Source organism: Desmodus rotundus, chromosome 5 (genome assembly GCF_022682495.2).
Source record: "Desmodus rotundus isolate HL8 chromosome 5, HLdesRot8A.1, whole genome shotgun sequence".
Lineage (NCBI taxonomy): Eukaryota > Metazoa > Chordata > Mammalia > Chiroptera > Phyllostomidae > Desmodus > Desmodus rotundus.
Genome location: NC_071391.1, coordinates 154,009,293 through 154,028,276, shown reverse-complemented (window position 1 = coordinate 154,028,276; position 18,984 = coordinate 154,009,293). Strand labels below are relative to the sequence as shown.

Below are 18,984 nucleotides of genomic sequence, written 5' to 3'. Positions count from 1 at the left end.
GGTCATGCATGTAAGTTCTTTGGCTACTCCATTTCCTGTGCTGTACTTTACATCCCTGTGGCTATTCTGTGATTACCAATTTGCACTTCTTAATCCCCTCACCTCTTCACCCGTTCCCTTACACCCCCTTCCCATCTGGCAACCATCAGAATTCTCTCCGTGATTCTGTCTCTGTTCTTCTTGTTTGCTTAGTTTGTTTTTTAGATTCAGTTGTTGATTCATATGTATTTATTGACATTTTATTGTTCATAGTTTTGATTTTTTTCTTAAATAAGTCCCTTTATTACATTTCATATAACAATGGTTTGGTGATGATGAACTCCTTTAGTTTTTTCTTGTCTGGGAAGCTCTTTATCTGCTCTTCAATTCTAAATGACAGCTTTGCTGGGTAGAGCAATCTTGGCTCAATCTTGTAGGTCCCTGCTTTTCATGACTTTGAATACTTCTTACCAGTCCCTTCTAGCCTGCAGTTTCTTTTGAGAACTCAGCTGACAGTCTTATGGGTTCTCCCCATAGGTAACTAAGTGCTTTTTTTCTTACTGCTTTTAAGATTCTCTCTTTATCTTTAACTTTTGGCATTTTAATTATGATGTGTCTCAGAGTAGGCCCTTTTGTATGTATGTTATTTGGGATTCTCTGTGCGTCCTGGACTTGCATGTCTATTTCCTTCACCAAATTAGGAAAGTTTTCTTTCACTATTTTTTCAAATAGATGTCCAATTTCTTGCTCTTCCTCTTTTCCTTCTGGCACCCCTATGATGAGAATGGTGGACCACCTGAAGTTGTCCCAGAGGCTGCTTATACTATCCTCATTTTTTTTGGATTCTATTTTCTTCTTGTTGTTCTGATTGGTTTTTTGCTTCCTTATGTTCCAAATCATTGATTTGATTCTCAGCTTCATCCACTCTACTGTTGTTTCTCTGTAAATTGTTCTTTATTTCGATCAGTGAATCCTTCGTTTTTTACTGGATCTTTTTTAGGCTGTGGAGGTCCTCACACACTTCCTTGAGCATCCTTATAACCAGGGTTTTGAACTCTGTATCTAAGATTGCCCATCTCCATTTCATTTAGCTCCTTTTTTTGAAATTTTGAACTGTTCTTTGATTTGGGCCACGTTTCTCTGTCTCCTCACTCTGGCAGCCTCCCCGTATTTGTTTCTATGTATTAGGCAGAGCTGCTTTGACTTCATGGCTTGGTGGTGTGGCCTAATGTAGTAGGTGTCCCATAGGGTCCAGTGGCACATATCACCCAAGCTGGGTACTCGAGGTGCACCCTTTGTGTGGGCTGACTACACTCTTTTCTTGTAGTTGAGCCTTGGCTGCTGTTGGCAGGTCAATGGGAGGGATTTACCCAGGCCAGTCAGCTTCAAGGACTGGCTGTGACCACTGACCACCAACCTCCACCCCCATGGAGGATCAGCTGTGCAGGGTCAGGGTGGGTGGTGCTATGACGTGGTGGGTGCACTGGCCCTGGGGTTTCCCAGATGGTACAGGCGAAGGTCAGCTCCCACCTGTGTTTTGCCTGGGGCCACCCTGCTTAAGTTATAAAGCAATGAGACGGCTGCTACTTGTGCTGGGCTTGGAGATTCCCAGGTGAAGCCAATCTGTGAATATAGTCTGGTTGCCACTAGTGCCTGGCTGGAGTTCAGTAAGGCCAGCTGTTACTTGTTTGAAAGGATTTAGGAAGTTGTGAGGCAAGAGCCAAGACCAGCCACTCGTATGGAAAAGCAGCTTGGGTGGGATGGAGTGTCCATCCAGGGTGGGGCAAACAGTGTTAGCCACGTTGATGGAGTCTCAGATATGGCACTAGCTTGTCGGCTCTGTGGAGGAAGAGTTCAGAAAAGGGACAGTGGCCTTTGCTCGCCTTGATGCCAGACACTTCAGTTCTCCCTGTATGCCACTGGTGCCTTTCAAGGATGCTACCCCACTGCTGGAGCTCAGAGGGAGTGAGTCTGAGTAGGTGAGTCTATGTGTGAGTTCTTTAAGAGGAATTGCTTGGGGCTCCAGAAGTTTGTTCCCCTGACTCAATCTCCCCACTGATTTTTCTAGCCAGAAGTTGTGGGGATTTATATTCCTGGCACTGGAACCCTGGGCTGGGGACCTGGTGTGGGGCTGGGACTCCTCACTCCTGAGATATCCCTCCCGAATTTTAATCCACCACACGTGGGACCAGCCCACTCCACATGTGCACCCCTTCTACCAGTCTGGATGGATGTGGTTTCTTTAATTCTGTAGTTGTCAGAAATCCATTCAACTCGATTTCTGATGGTTCTGAGTGATGGCTGTTCTATATTTTAGTTGTAATTTTGATGTGGTTGTGAGAGGAGGCGAGCCATGTCTGCCTACACCACCATCTTGACTGGAAGACCCAAAAATTCTTTAGTGTCTCTACTGCCTGCTCCTCAAAGCTTAAACTCTCTAAATCAACGTTATAAGTGTCTGATCAATCCTCTACCAACTTCTTAGTCTTACCCTCCTCCTACCTCCAGTACTTCAAACAGGATAATCTCTCACCCCGAAGCTGCCCTATGCCTTCCTAACTCCATCTGGAAACGGACGCTGCTTCATCTTCAATCTCTTAAGGTCTAGTTATAATGCTGTATCTTTCACATGGTTTCTCTGCCTTGCTTCTCACCACCCAACTCCTTACCCCTGTCGAACCTAACGTAATCTCTAAATCCCCTGGAGTACCACAGCACTTTGTACTTCCAGTAGAGCCGTGTCACTTCCCGTCTAGTTTTACAGTCAGTAGCACACCCTCTGTCTCCCCAGCAGACTGTAAGCCATGCGAAGGCAGCGTCTCAACACATCCGTCCTTGAGTCACCCGCGGAGCCAGGCGGCATAACTGTCTGCGACCGATTTGTCTAGTCAAATGGCCGCATGTGCTGTGGAGGAGAACAAAATAGAGGCCAAAGGGGAAAAGAATTTCAAAACATAGATCATGCTGTCCTGAGGGAGTTTGTGTATAAAAAGAGACTTAAGTAAGTGATTTTATTACCTCCACCTTAGTTTCCTCATCTGTAAGACAAAAAGGTCAGAGAAGATGTCTCAGTGCTCACCCAGCACTCTTATTATTGTTGTCTCCCTAAACAGCTTTCTAATCTTAGTCTCGGCAGACCTGCACACCCAGAGTTTAATTAAATAGGATGCTACAGAAATTGGGACTACTTCCTTCTTAAAGCAAAGACGGCAAACTTTCTAGCTGGTAGGTTAGAAAAAGCTATTTAACATCACTCAGGCTTCAGAAAGTTTCTGTGGACCCGCTCACTTGTACCACTAAACCCTAATGGAAGCGAGACAGGTGGTAAGAGACAGGTCCCGCCATTCCGCTGATCGTCCTCTCTTTGACACTTGCCTCTGAGGTTGTCACCTCACATGCTAAGCAGACTGTCCTTTTGCAGCAGGCCCCTTTGGGCAAAGCTGTCAAGAGAACTGGTGACAGGGGAGGCTTCAGCGGAGGGTGGGCAACAAGAACTGGAGGAAGCTGGGGGTCACGACAATGGCTTTGTGCGCTCAGGTGGGTGTGCTGAGCAAAGGCATCCCTGGGCAGCCTGGTGCTTAGATAGAGGTGATGGCTTTGGTTTGAGCCACAGACAGGAAATATTTGACAAAAAAGGCGAGATCAAGGCTATTTCACAGAAAAGCCTCTTCAGAAGTGATGATTTCACGGAGTTTCTATTAAGCACACCACCAGTGTTATGAACTACTGAAAAAACGCTATTGCAATTTCCGGTTGCATTGTTAAGAGTCTGGTATCCAATGACAGGAAGTAACACTGGGTGTTTTTCAGCAGTTGGCCAGTATCTGGAGAGCCATGTTCAGTTCTCAGCCCCCTGTCTGACCAGAGCTCACTCACAGAAGATGCCGACAGGTCTAGCTGTGGCGGGAATGAAAAAAAAATGTTTCACCTGGACAGGAAGAAATCAACACATATTAGAAAGGCTCCCTTGTAGAAGAACAGAGTCAGTCTATGTTGCTTCAAATCCAAGTGACATCAGTGGCGAAAGTCAAAGGACGGCAGCCTGCATAAGGGAGAAGTTGTTCTTCTCAAGTTTTAAGTCAGTAAAACAGCAACTTGTGAAGCAGCGAGACCCCACTGTCAGATACTCATTCTCCAAACTCTTACGGTCCGCACCACTCAAACTGTCCTGTGTGCTGGGTTGTTCCTGCTTTCCCACCAACCTACAGCGCTCTTACTTATCCGTCTACACTGAGTCTAAACGCCACTTCCGTTCACAGCACTGCCTGACCTGGACAAGCTGGGTCCAGATGTGAGATGCTCCCAAGCAGGCTGCCGTTTGTTTAACACGTGTCTCTTCTGCCATATTTACGTTCCACGGGAACAGAGGCTATGTGTTTCCAGTGTTGAGGAAGGAAGCTGGCATGCTGGTATCTGGTGAATGAAGAGTGGCCATCAACCAAGGATGCTACAGAAAGAAACCCTGCAATAGGCAGGGGTGTGGACCACATGAATTCTCAGGCGTCTCCAAACTCTCCATTTTACGTGATTTGGTGTGGTCTAAGATTCACGTTGGCGTTTCTGGGAGTTAGAATGCCTGTCAAACTTGTGGGCATCTAGGGTGTCCCTGCTTTTTTCACCAATAGTGTTCCATTCCTGTGAGATTGACTTAACCCACCATAAGGCTTCATGTTTAAAAGGAAACATTTTATCTAAGCTTTTGGGTATAGTCACAAGATGAAAGGTTATACAGTCATTAAAAATTAGGCTTCCTCCAGAAGATGGAATAGATGGAGTTTTCCCTATTCTTTCTGCTAAGTACAAGTAAAAATCCTGGACATTACAGACATAAAACATGCATAAGATGACTCTGGAAGGCGGGGAGGAAAAGGCAGACAAGCTAGGGACCTCAGGACCTGAGGGATGACAGAATGGTAGGTTTTCTGGGCTTTCCTTTGCCTCATACATCCAAGACCTGGGGATGAGGAAGTCTGGCCTGGAAATGCCACAGGGTGCAGACAAATCAAAGCCCAACAAAAGCCTGCTGCCTTTATACTAAAGACCAGCAGGGGGCAGCCTCACAAGACAAGAAACTTCAGATGATAACCACTCTACTCCAGCTAGACACCTCAAAGAATTGTCTCCCCACCCCCACCCACTCAAGCAAAGGCCAAGTGGAAATTTTAGAAAAATAAATTACTGAACAATACAATAACCGAAATAAGAAAAGCTTAGAAATTGAGCTCAACAACAAATGGAAGGGACAGTGGAAGGAATCAGAGAACTAGAAGGCAGCACAATAAAAATTACCCAATCTAAAAAATAAAGAGGAAAAACCAACCAAACAAATTAATTAATTAATTAGTAGAACAGAGCCTCAGGGACACACTGGACTACAACAAGACCAGGGTCTCAGCAGGAGAGAAAAAACAGGGCGGGACTGGGAAAAGTATTCAAAGAAATAAAGGCTGAAAACTTCCCAAATGTGACAAGAGACACAAACCTACAGATTCTAGAAGTGGAGAAAACCTCAAACATAAAAAACACCCCAAGACATTCATGCCAACACATATCATAATTAAACCTCTAAAACTAAAAACACAGGAAAAATCATGAAAGCAGCCAGAGAAAAGTAATACCCCCTGGATGGGGAAAAAAACACTTCAAACAACAGCGTATTTCTCACTGGAAATCGTGGAGGCCAGAGGATTTTCAAGCACTGAAAGAAAAGAAATACCAACCCAGGATCCTATAACCTGCAAAAATAGTCTTCAGGGACGAAGGGGAAATCAAAACATTCTCAATCAAGGGAAACTAAAAGAATGGCCAAAGGAGCTCTCTAAACAGAAAGGAAGTGGCAGAAGAAGGAACCTTGGAACATACCAGGATGCCAGAATAGAGTAACCAAATACGGGTGAATACAATAAGCTTTCCTTCTCTCTTGAGTTTTCTAAATTATGCTGGACAGTTAGGCAAAAATTAAACACTGTCCGATGTGGATCTCAATGTATGTAGAGAAAACATCTAAGATGATTATATTATAAATAGGGGAGGACAAAGGAACATAAAGGGAAGAAGAATCACAGGGCTACGCTTGAACTGTTGAAAGGACGACACCAGCGGATAGCCAGTGAAAGAGCTGCACAGCAAGGTTCCCTAAAGCACTGTAGGCGAACCAAAATGGAATTCAACAAGTGGTCACGTCACCCACAGGGAGGCAGAAAAACAGAAAACAACAAATAAAATGATAGAATTAAGCCCTAACATGTAACAATTATGTTAAGTGTAAGTGGAGTCGGTATACCAATAGATAATAAAACGTGATACAACAATGTACTGTCTATATGGAGCCACTTTAAACACAATGATATGCACAGGCCGGAAGAAAAAGGACAGAAGAAGATGTATCAGGTAAACATTAATCAAAGTAAAGCGGAAATGTCTACATTAATGTTAAAGTAGACATTAGAACAAAGAAAACTGCCAGAGACAGAGGGGGCGTTATATAAAATGAAATCATACAATGAAGACAACGCAATCCTAAGTGTGCATGTACCAGACAACAGGGTTGCAACACATGTGAAGCAAAAACTGACAGAAATGACAGGGGAAACAGACAAATCCACAATTATAGTTGGAAACGTAGGCACCCCTCTCTCAGCAATTGATAGAGAACAAATAAAGAGAAAATCAGCAAGGACGAAAAAGAATTCAACAGCACCACTGAACAACAGAATCTAATAAATATTTATAGAACACTCCATCTAAAACAGCAGAATGCTCGTGAGTGGAACACACACCAAGATAGACGATACCCTGGGCCATGGGGGGGGGGGGGGACCCTTGACAAATTTGAAAGAATCAAAATTATACACTGTGTTCTCTGACCACAATGGAATCAAACTAGAAGTCAGTAATAGAAAGATAACAGAAAAATCTCTAAACACATGGGAACTTAAACATTTCTAAGTAATCCATAGGTCAAACAGTAAGTCTGAAGGAAAATATATATATATTTTTAAACTTTCACTTCAGGATATGTTTTTATTGATTTTAGAGAGAGAGGAAGGGAGAAAGAGAGAGAACCATTGATGTGAGAGAGAAACACCAGTCAGCTGCCCCCCACACACGCCCTGACCAGGGATCGAACCTAGACATGTGCCCCAATGGGGAATCGAACCCACAACCCTCTGGTGTACATGACAACACTCCAATCAACTGAGCCACCTGGCCAGGGCATGCAGGGAAGTAAAAGAACACACTGAATGAATGAAATGAAATATGAATGAAAATGAAAATACAATACATCAAAATTCTCCTCCAAGCTCAGCAGTGCCAGGAGGAGAATTTATAGCACTAGATACATACATTAGAAAAGAAGAAAGATTCAAATTAATAACTTAAGCTCCCACCTCAGGAACACAGAACAAGAACAAAATAAACCCAAAGCGAGCAAAAGGAAGGAAATGATAAAGATAAGAATGGAAGAGAAAGGCCAAATTATGAAAGAGCAAAAAGCTTCCTTGGGGAAAACGAAAACCCAAGCAAGATAAAACAGAAGAGAGCGGTCATGTGACTCATTCTGAGCCGCGTGAGACTGAGAGATGGATGAGAGTAAACGAGCGCAGCTCTCCCTGGGGGAGAGCTCACTCGGCCGAGGGGTGGGGCCGAGGGGTGGGCCCGAAGGCCCCTCTGGTACCCTGCTATGTCACAAGTCCCGTTACTCAATTCTGAGGTCCAAGTATGAACGCAACCATCCTTCTGCATGCTCGGCTCAGGTTCTAAGTAAGAGGCAGTCCTTCGAAGGTTCGCGTGTCTCACGCCAGCGACATTTACCTGGTTTTGCGCAGGACTTGATGTGGGTTCTTTCAGAAAATTCAGGATCTTGCCCTAAGCCACTGACAACACTGGGTACAAGTTTCTCAGAAAGGCTTTCTTACCTCGTAGAAGAACGGGTGTCCGGCCATGTCGAAGATGTTCACCTTGACTTCCCTGTCTCGGACTTGGACCCTGAAATGTTCAGATGGAAAAAAGTCCCAAAGCAGGTCATGCTTTCTGCATCCACGTTAATATTACTGGTCACTGACACATCTCAGAAGTGTGTGTGTACGAAATTTAAAAGAGCTTCTTAGTGCCTCTTCCCGATTCCGGGTAACCTCACAGCAGGACCCAGCAGCGTCTTCCTTTTAACAACTGGGACCTGGGCCCACGTGGAGAAAGTGCTCTCACTTTCCCGCAGCTTACCTCAGGGCACTTCAGCGCGGACCCCCCACTAGCAAACGGGGGCTCTCACTATGGTACCGAGAAAGATTGATTTGGGACAAGTAGGGACGAGATGAAGGGAAACAAAATGTTTTACCTCCCTTAGGAAGGCATCTTAATCACTAGTGGCTATCCCTGGTTCCCATGCAGAGCAGTAACAGAGATCATATTATTCACATCTGTTTAATTTTCTGAAGCAATGGTCTTGAGCAATTTTCTTGGTCTTCACTTGAGCAATAAAAATACTCAAGTTGTTTTCAGAAATTTGAAAACAGAGAAAAGAACAAAAAGGGAAATAACAACCATTGGTATTAGAATCAACTACTGTTAACATCGTAGCATGTTTGCTTCTAGACCTTTTAAAAAATCACTACTGGAAAAGGAATGAATAAAACATCACGAATAACTCAAACGCTGAAGACAACTACAGAGATGACAGGTTGAAGGAAGCCCAGATCACGTCACCCAGAAAAGAACCTTCTTTAATACGAAATCACTGCAGACTCTTTCTGTGCATAGGTAGGACTAGTAGACCAATATTTTAATGAATACAGGATTAGACTATTTTAAAATAAAAAGCATAAAATTTACTTTTCATTGAACTTAACAACAACAAAAAAACCCCTGAAGTGAACTGGGAGGAATTACTGAGCTTTAAAGATCAATGTGCCCTCACTACAGAAATATTATTTCCTACAAGATATCTCTAAGGTTAGAGAATAGAGGTTATTAACCATAAATGAACAAATTAGAGACTTTTAAAAAAAATAACAGATTTCAGTTTCGTACAGCATTGCCATGACTCCCTCCTGCGGAGCAGAAGGAATCGGCACTTGCCCTCACTGACCCTAGGCTACCCTCTGGTTTACACATTCCTCTTCTTCTCTGCCCAAATTTATAACATCTGCTGTCCGTTCTGAAACCCTGACTCCCACAGTCGTTTCATACTACTTGTGCATTTACATCAAACTAACCACCACCACTGATGGTCTTACCATGATTTCTTCACTGCTGAATTCTCTACCGTATTTTCATCAAGTGTGAGATGCGTGTTTGTGAAATCAGAATCCAGCTCATAAAAGTGAGCATGAGAACAGCAAAACAAAACAAAATAGTAACAGGATATGAGAGCATCTTGAGACGATCTGGTACAATAATTCGTATTAGGAAAGTTCACTCTGAAGAGATGGCACTTGAGAAAAGATGGAAGCGAAGCATACCAGAGTCAGGAAGTAACATACATGTGCTCACACGCTGAAACTAGAAGCGGTCTCTTTAATTTAGAAGCCAGAGAAAATTACCTTGAGGAACAAGGTAATTCATTACGTCACGGCAGTGCTCTCCTAAGTTGTGGCCTGAGGACCACCAGCAGCACGACTATGGGGGGGGTTGTTAAAAGTGCCCCACCTCGGACCCAGTGAATCAGGATCTTAGTAGGTAGGTCTCGGGAATCTGCATTTTGACAAACTACAAGTAACTCTTAAGCACACTGAAATTTGAGCTCCACTGTATTGAAAACTGGACGGAAGGGAAGGGCGTCTAGTGCTCTCATGGACCGAAAGAGCCGCCCACCCCTTTCTTCTTCCAACTGTGGTTCAAATGGGCTCTTAGTGGTCCCACAGCCAACTGAGCTGGGGAAAAGCATCTGTCCCCACCTGACAACCAAAACCTTCCCTGGGGCTTTTAAACTTGGAATACTAGTTTAGGTCCCTCTCTGGGAGTAACATTTACGGTGTGAGCCTGGGAGCCAATGGCAGCTGCGTAGAGCCAAAACCTAGGGAGAGAGAGATGCAGTGAAATAGTTGGCTCTGTTCCGTCCCTGGTTCGGCCGTCTCTGAGGCCCAGCTACATCTGTGTACTTGGATTATGTGAACTGATTCATGTTCTTTTTTTATTTTTTTTTTGTTTGAGTTCATTTGGGTTGGGTTTCTGTCAGTTATATCCTCCTGACTCACAGTGCGATGACCATCTTCTCCAAAAAAATTTCAGGCAGAAACGGAATAATCCACTGACTAAACTACAGTTCTGTGTCATAATATGGTGATTCTCATTTCTTAGATGAATAAACTAGCTACTTATATGATTCAAAACAAAACTGCCTTCAATAGGGATATCCTACCACACCGCTGATGACATCCTGAGCCCTGACATGTAGGTACACCCCACGCCACTTTATCTACCTTTTTGAATGTTGCTGTAATATCCGAATCTTGCCAACTTCCTCCTTAGATAGATCTACCTTTCCTAACAATAAATATTTACTGAGTATCTCTATGTACAAGCACTGTGCCAGGCACCTGGGGATAATTTACACAACCGCCCCTTCTTTGTGGAACTTAGAATCTAGGAGGAGATATTAAATTTATACAAATAATAATAATATAAGGCAATTTATGGTAAGTACCATAAATAGCAAGAGAAGTTTAATATTTCTGTCATTTGCAACCAAAATGAGTCGTGAATGATAAAGGAGGTATTCAGAAGGCCTTATGGGAACAGGAGCACTTGACACCTTGAGGACACCGACAGGTGGGGAGATGAGGGGAAAGGCCACTTCAGGTGGACAGAATGAGACAGGAAAGTACGATGGCAGTTCGTGTGGATGGAGAATAACGCGTGAAAGGAACGTAGTAGGAGAGCAGGGGGCGGGCAGGTGGGGGCCGGAATTGTGAGTGCCCGAGGGTCCACCTGTAGGGAATGGGCTCTCTGCCTCAGTTCTACTCTTGGGCAGTGTCTTTTCCTATAACGCAATACTATCTCCCAAGCTCAACCCCTCCTGATTCACCTCCAGATAAAGCGCCAATTATACCCAATGTCACTCTTCCCGGACCATTTTTTCTCAAGTCCAACAGGCTATAAAGATCACAAGTCAATAAAATCCTCTGAGAGAACACTTTCCACAAAAAACTTAGGCTGTTTAGAGAGAATTTTTCAAAATGCTCTAAAAACACGCCTGCTCATAGGACCTCCTTCTGTAGAAACAAGTTTCCTGAAAGGTGACATCTGCCAGTTGTGTCACCTGGCAGATGAGCTGTGTTGACACTGTCAACGCCGCAGGTCCTGTCCCTAACCCAGGACCTGGCGAATAGAATGTGCTCCGTGACGAACTGAGGGGAACCGAGAGTGGTGAATGACATGATCTCTACTTATCTGCAAAGGTCTCACTCCTATCCTTTCCCAATTTATCTTCAGAATCTCTACTTCCAGACAGATCATTTTAGAAGGGTTCTGAATTTCTATGTACTTTACAAGCCCAAAGAAAGGATATACTCACTTTGTGACTCCATAGTCAATTCCAATTGTTGCAAGGTATTTAGACACAAATCTTTTCTCACAGTATCGCTTTATAATACAGCTCTAAAAAGGTGAAAATACATACTTTTAGTAAGTATTCTCTGAGAACACATACAAAATAAACACATTTCTTCATTATGGTTTCCTCATTCATCACTAAGAGAGAGAAAGCATTTTTAAAAGCCAAAAGTATAAAATAACTGAAACAAAGCTAAAAGTGAAGATTTTAAATAAAAATTATGTAAATTCTCCCCTTAATGTCAACTAGGGCTATGCTTTTAGTTTAGTTCTCAATCCCTGTGCTCTTTTCTTTGAAGACCTCTCTCCTACTGTCCTTTCAACAGAATCACCAAAATATCTAAGTCTAGCCTTGACCTCCTTCCCAAGACCCGATCCCATCTCCAAATATCTGCTGGACCCTCAAATTCAACAAGTCCGAAAATAAACTAATCTTATATGCAACGCCTAAAACAGCTCATCCTGCTGACACCCTAATTCTGTTAATTATATACCATTGTCCCAATCACAGAGGGTCAAAATATTAAAGTCATGTTTGATTCTGAGCCGCTTTAAATCTTCTCCTGAATGGTCCTTCCACCTTTCTCTCCGCTCCAACTGCCATCAACACCACTTTGGTTTAGGTCATCATTTGCTCCTAGACAACGTGTAGGGGCTTCTTAATTGGTCTCTTTCTGCCTCCTTTTCCTCCCAACTTCAGCCATTACTGCACTACCATTATGTCAACTTGGAAATCTTCAGTGACTTCTCACTGCCAAGAGCTCAGAGTGCACATTCCTTTGTCTGTTATTCAAGGTCTTCCATAATCCGGCCCTAATCTGTCTTCTCTGCCTACCCTCTTCCATATAAACTCTCCATTTCTGCAAAGTTCTCTGAACCCGACTTTCGGAATAAGCTTTCTCTCATCTTTTCAAATCTTACGTATCTTTAAGGCCCAGTTCAAACCCTGCACACTCAGGCTATAGGAGATCTTGTCCGCATCTGAACTCCTCTAGCACTTTACCTATCCACTATTAAACACCCACACACTACGCACGTGCCATCAGTCACACGTTGCCTTGTATTGTTAACTGCCTTTTCACACGTGTATCTGCCGTATCTCTTCAGCCGGACGGTACACTATGTGAGGGCAACACCAGGGGGTTTCTTCTTTATATCTTCTGCAGAATTATCTCAGCGCCAATGAAAAACCAATTTAAAATGCCTTATATATTAATAATAATCCTTAGCCCTCGTGAAACTTATAATTTCCTTGAAGTGCTGGTAGTGGAGTTTATTGTGCTTAAATCCTTTCCTGATGCGCCTCGGTGTGAATTAAACAGGCCAGTTACTGTAAAAAGGACTTAGTAAGCGCCCTGTGAACTGCAGGAAAAGCTCGTGTGAAGGGACGACTGCCTTGAGACGCCACTTCAAAATCACATCATAGCTTGAAAGTGCGTCACAAATGTTTTCTCACAATATACTAAAAAACGGACAGAATGAGTCTTTCTGGAGGAAGACTCTATTCATGAGATTAAGGGGCCTGGAAGTCCTTTAACTCTAGTACATTATTTACACACTAGTCCAGTGTGTAAAGAATACACATTTAAATAAGAGTGTTAATAGCTGCTCCCTGGAACACGAGGTGACAGGGTCCCTGGTCCTCAGGCTCTTGGGAGCCAAGTTAAATGACATAAAATAGGATTCTTTTGCTTTCATTATTTTTCTTAAATAGACTTTAAAGTACTTTTCTTTTTTAATGCACTTCCAATTAAAACCTTAACAGGTTTGAGTCTTTTTTTTTTTTAAGAATTATCCTAAAATTCATATGAAGGAACAACTGAGAACTACTAATCAAAGTATGAAAAACAAAGAGGAATTTGTCTTGACAGATATTAAACTGTAGACTGGAACCAATTAAGACAGTATTATACTGGCATGAGAATAGACAAATAAGTCAGCAGAACAAGACAGAGAGCCCAGAAATAGATCCCACTGCGTAAGGAAGTTTAAGAAGTGATGAAGGGCACATTTAAAGTCAATGGGGGAGAATGATTCATTTGGTAAAATGCTACTGGCACAACTGATTATCCATCTGGAAAAAAATTAAATTGGGCCCTTAACTTCCCTATTATACAAAAATAACTACAGATGAATTCATGATTTAAGTATCAAAAAATAAAACAATACAAATTTCAGAAGCAACTGCGCAACACGAGCATAGCCTGAGCAAATCTTTTCAGTCAAGAAAGGAAACCCAGCAACCACACAAGAAAAGACAGACATAACAGAGTACATATAAATAATTAATAATAAAAACTTTTGCGTGGCAAAACACCTATAAGAATATTAAAAGATAAATAACATACTTGGGCAAATATTTGTAACTAACAGGACTGGCAAAAAGTACATGTCTCCAAACTAGACACACTGAGTGCAGGGAGTACAACTTGGGCAATGCACAGAAGAGCAAATCCAAATCTCCAAAAAGCATCCGAAAAGACGCTCCACTTCACCTGCAGGCAGTGAAACGCAAATTTAAGTAACAATAAAATTACTTCTCACTAATGAAAAGAATGACAACACCTGTTTAGGCAGGGCTGTGGGAAAAAGGGTACCTGCATACCAGTGGTAGAAAGATACTGTTTTGAAGAGCAATCGGCATAACTACCAAAAAGAAATTATGTTTACACTATATTGTGGTCTATTAAGTGTGGTCAATAGCATTATGTCCATAAAAACAATGTACACACTTTAATTGAAAAATACTCTATTGCTAAAAAATGCTAAATATGACCTGAGCCTTCAGTGAGTCATCATGTTTTTGCAGGTGGCCTGACCTTCAATGTGTAAAAAACAACAAGATCTATGAAGGCCATTAAATCTAGGTATGCCTATATGTTTACACACACAGACACACACTGGTATCTACTGCAAAACTGCGGTAGGGAAAACGCTGGAAATAAAGTGAATTCTCATCGACAGAGGGACTACTTGCATATCATGGACTATTACACAACCATGAAGAAGAGCGAGTTATTTGGCAGACAACTCGGAGGTATGGCCATAATCTATTGTTAGGAGAGAAAAGCAACCTCCAGAGAAGTATAGTACAACACTGTAGGGAATACTACAATATGCAGGGAGAAACATATACTACAATACAGTATGGCAGGGATACTTCTGACCACAAGTGAGAGAAGCCCAATTCAACAGGAAGGTATTTACTGCAAATGGAAATCTAGAATTAGGGCAAGCTTCACAGTTGTTGACACTAAGACTCAGTGGTGAGTGTGTTAGACAAGTTCAGATCCTAGAGGACCCTGAGAACTGGGTTGGGGCTCTGGGAGCAGGTTGACCGCCAGTGCTGAAAGTGGAGTTGGATATAAACAAAACGCACAGAGAAACTTCAGGATTCTCCCACAGAGAGTATTAAGCCCTTTGGAATCTCCTTTTTCTTATTGCATCTCTAGAACCTCCAAAAAGCAATGCTGAATAACAAAGGAAAATAGCAAGTATCCTTTTTTTGTACCTATGCTTAATGCAAATGGCCTTAACATTTGGTAAAACATTTGGTATGTTTGCTGTTGGCTGATAACAAATATTGTTTTATCATGAAGTGTTTATTAGAATTGACTACTTGATTATATCAAATGTTTTTACAGCACATACCATAAATATTCCCTCCAGTAATCAGTTGATATAACAAATTATGTTGATTGACATCTTGATATTGAACCATGGTTGCATTCCTATGATAAACCCCACTTTCTAATGGTGAATTATGTTTGCTATATTGCTGAATTCTCTGTTGATATTTAGAAATTACACATCTCTATGTATGTGTGAAATTGGTATATACTTTTCTTTGTTGATACTATATCAAGTTTTGCTGTTCAGGTTACCATGATTTCAAATAGTAAACTGGAGTCCTGTTCATATTTTTCTTTGCCTTGGAATGACTTAAGAAACTGAAATTATGTGTTATTGAAAGTTTAAATAATGCTTATTCATGAAGCCACCTGATCCTGATACCTTTTTAAATGATAAATCTCTTTTGTAATTTCTTCTGGGGTAACTGGTCAATTGGACTTTTTGAGTCAATTTTGGTAATTTGTATTTTGCTAGAAAATCCTCCATTTCCTCTACATTTGCAAATGCACTCCCACAGAACTGCAGGTAGTATTGATCATTCCTTTACTCTCTTCCACAATGTGACTGTCTCCTTTTCAGTACAAATCTTGTAATTTTCTGCTTTCTCTATTTTTTTCTTAAACAGATTTTTAGGCACTTTTCTTTTTCATCAATCTTTCCAGAGAATTCCCTCTCTCTTTTGGCTTATTTTGTGTCCTTTTTCTAATGTAGTAAGTTCTTTTAGTTTTTTTAAATTGAGATATACCATACCATAATATTCACATTTTAAAAGTGTATACTCCCATGGTTTTTAGTACATTCACAAAGTTGGGCAACCATTAAATTCCTTTAGTTTTTATCTCCCTTCTTTAGAAATGAATAAAATAATGCATTTCCCTTTGACCGCAGCTTTAATTTTGTCTTGAAGATTTTGGTATAGATGCTATCCTTTTAATTGCTTTATAGTTATTTTGGCACTTGCCTTTGGATCCACTGGTTATATACAAGAGCATTCCTTAATTTTTAACTTAAAATTGTTTATCTGTGTATCTTTCTATATTTTCCAAATTCTTTAAAGTGAGTTTGTGCTACTATTACAACTAAAGGACAAAATTTTTAAGTTACATTTAAATCTTTTATTCACTTAAAATTTATTTTTGAGAAAGAAATGCAATAGGGATCTACTTCCAAACAGTAGGTACTTATTCCAATAGTACTTATTAAATGGTCCCTATGTTCCCATAATGTAATTACATTTGTTGTAAACTGAATTTCCTTGTATGTTTGGGTTTATTTCTGGACTCCATTCTATTCCACTGATGTCCCTGTATTCCCTTTCCAGTATCAATAGGAATATCTTGGAAATTTTAAAATGTGCTTTAATACCTGGTATATCACTCTCCTTTCATTTCTTTCATCACAGTCTTCTTGGTTATTCTCGTGTTTAGTTTTTCATAAGGTCTTAGTGCCTTTTACTATGTTGTGAAGAAAGAGCCCTGTTGCTGATTTGACTGGAACTGAATTACATTTGTGTATTATTTTGAAGAACTGATATCTCTACAACACTGAATGATCCTAATTAAGGAGAAACATCTTTCCATTCCCCTATGTAATTTTATGTCCCTTGTAGAGTGGAATTTTTATTCATATAGGTCCTACCTATTTCTCCTTAATTTTAAACCTAGGCACTTTATTTTGGTTTTCCCTGCAAATTAAAATACTTTTTTAAATTAGATATTCCAAACAATTATAGTCTTGTGTAGTAAAGCTATTCATTTTTGTATATTTTTCCTTATTGAATTTTCTCATTGTTTCTAATAGCTTTTCAGTTAATTCTCTTAGGGTTTCTAGATGAACAATTCTATCATTAGCAAATAATGGTAATATTGCCTTTTCTTTCCAGTACTTCCTATTTTACTTTTCTCTTATCTAATTGCACTGGCTAATAAATCTAGAACAATGTTTAGTGCGTGTAGTGACATGACATTTGGGGCTATTTCGAATGTTGCACCATTAAGCAACACAATTACAAAAGTGGTGCACGCGCTCTCTGCCAGTTTAGTACATAACCTTCTAGAGGCATTTTATTCTTTTCTTTTCAGTGCGTGGCACACAGCCGATGTTCAGTAAATGTTGCCTTTCAGTGAATGCTATGTTAGTACTTACATATATACACAGATACATAAGTGGTAAAATGCTGCTAAATAGAAAGAAAAGACACTAATGAACATCAAATGAGCATTAACCATGCGCAAGGCACAGGCCTACACACTCTCATTCACAGCTCTTTCAGCAGGGAGATCCTATTTGCGGTTGATTTTGGTAGCATGCACACCACAGAAACAGCTCTGCAGTGGGAGTGTGAAAACCCAGGTTCTAATACTGTCTCTGTCACTAACGTGATGACCTTGAGAGGTTCTTAACCAACAGCTTCCACTTACCCAGGAGAGACAATGTGGGCGGGAGAGGAGGCAGTCTTAGAAATCATTCAGGTAAAGACGTCCGGTCACCTCTCGCCCACCAACCCCCCTGACACCCCATGGGATGGGAGAGCTTATAGCGGATACCCAGCAGACTGAGAAAAGAAAAAGGCAGTGGAGCTAAGGCATCTTTGAGGGAACGGAGGAAGTGACACCACCAAAAATAAAAACCAAACAAACATGCACAACAAAATAACCCAGGCTCCTTGACATCATTGTACCTCTCTGTGAAACATCTCAGCATCAGTGCTATTTACGACTGAAATGCTGCATTCTGGGCTCCAGGTCTGCAGAGAAACATTTTACAAATCCCCCATCCCCACAGGAGAAGTTCCCTTGGGCTCCCAAGCACTGCCTGGGGCAAGTAAACTTTTATTCTCCATCTCTAAGTCCTGGGTGGGTCACCTAGAACGCAGAAACGGTATCTAAGCAGACGAGCAGACGGTCTGACGTTAGGATCTAGGCCTCCTTGGGTTAAGGGCCAAGGGAGACACCTTCTTAGGGAAAGTGACATCGATGAAAGAGGTGACAACCCAAAGGTCAATAAGGTCAGGAGAGTTTTCCTCGAGGAACCCCATCTCCCAGGGGAAGACCAGGGCCTTCTCAGGGGCGGGGAGGAGGCTGGGCCCCAGGCTGTTGAGTGACCGCCCTCCCAGCCAATCGGCACTTCGCTCCGCCGAGCTGAGGTCCCGCCCCTACAAGCTCGGTACTCACTTTTCCCACTTCGGCGTTGCCCATGGAGATGACTTTGATGCGCAGGGACTTGCCAGGCTCCTTCCGCTTCGGCATGTTGGCCTCCATTGCCCTCGCTCTCTCGGGGCCAGAAGCCTTAGCTTCTCCTTGTTCACAACGCTGGCCCGTCCCTCAAGCCTCCTCATCCAATGGTGGAACCGCTGCTATCGTCACCGCTCGGCCTCCGCGGCTCGCCATCCCCGTTGCGGCGCTGCAGCAGCGCAGGCGGTTGGGAGAGTAGGGCTGGGGAGGTGGGGGGGGGGGGGGCGGGGGAGGGAGAAAGAGTCTCGCGATGCTAGAAGGGGGAGGCGTGACGTAATTGCCAGGTCCTGGAGTTGAGCTTGTGGTCATCTGAACTTGGGATCCGGAGGCCTAGCGAGAGTCCCTGGGCAGGTGGGCAACCTGTAGGGGCGGCTGGCCTGCAGGAGTTTTCTCTTCGTGGAGTGTGCGGCTTTGTGTGCAGGGGCACCAGGACATGGGCATTTGTTATGTTCCTTGCCAAGCGGTAGAAATTTATTGGCTGTTTAGGGTAGAGCCTCCTGCTGGGATCCCCTGGAATTAGGGATTAATTAGTTTAAGGATCAGCTAGCTAAAAATTTGAGTAGACCATGGTCCGTTTGGGGTGTTC

At 42.3% G+C, this 18,984-nt stretch overlaps 1 protein-coding gene across 3 annotated transcripts in view; it reads right to left on the bottom strand.

Moving 5' to 3' along the window:
- The window catches only part of DNAJC27 (DnaJ heat shock protein family (Hsp40) member C27), a 31,060-nt gene extending 12,469 nt beyond the window's left edge, over nt 1–18,591 (bottom strand). For 2 of the 3 annotated variants that reach the window (XR_006654324.2, XM_024553002.3), the window contains exons 1-3: nt 18,339–18,591; nt 11,495–11,577; nt 7,899–7,968 (exon numbers count right to left, since the gene is read on the bottom strand). Coding sequence is in view for 2 of the 3 variants with exons in the window: in XM_024553002.3 (XP_024408770.2) it covers nt 7,899–7,968; nt 11,495–11,577; nt 18,339–18,425 (240 nt within the window). In the remaining variant the exon portion in view is untranslated. The remainder of the gene's footprint in view (nt 1–7,898; nt 7,969–11,494; nt 11,578–18,338) is intronic. The other variant, XM_045189216.2, reaches the window with a different exon arrangement.
- Between the last annotated feature and the right edge of the window lie 393 nt (nt 18,592–18,984).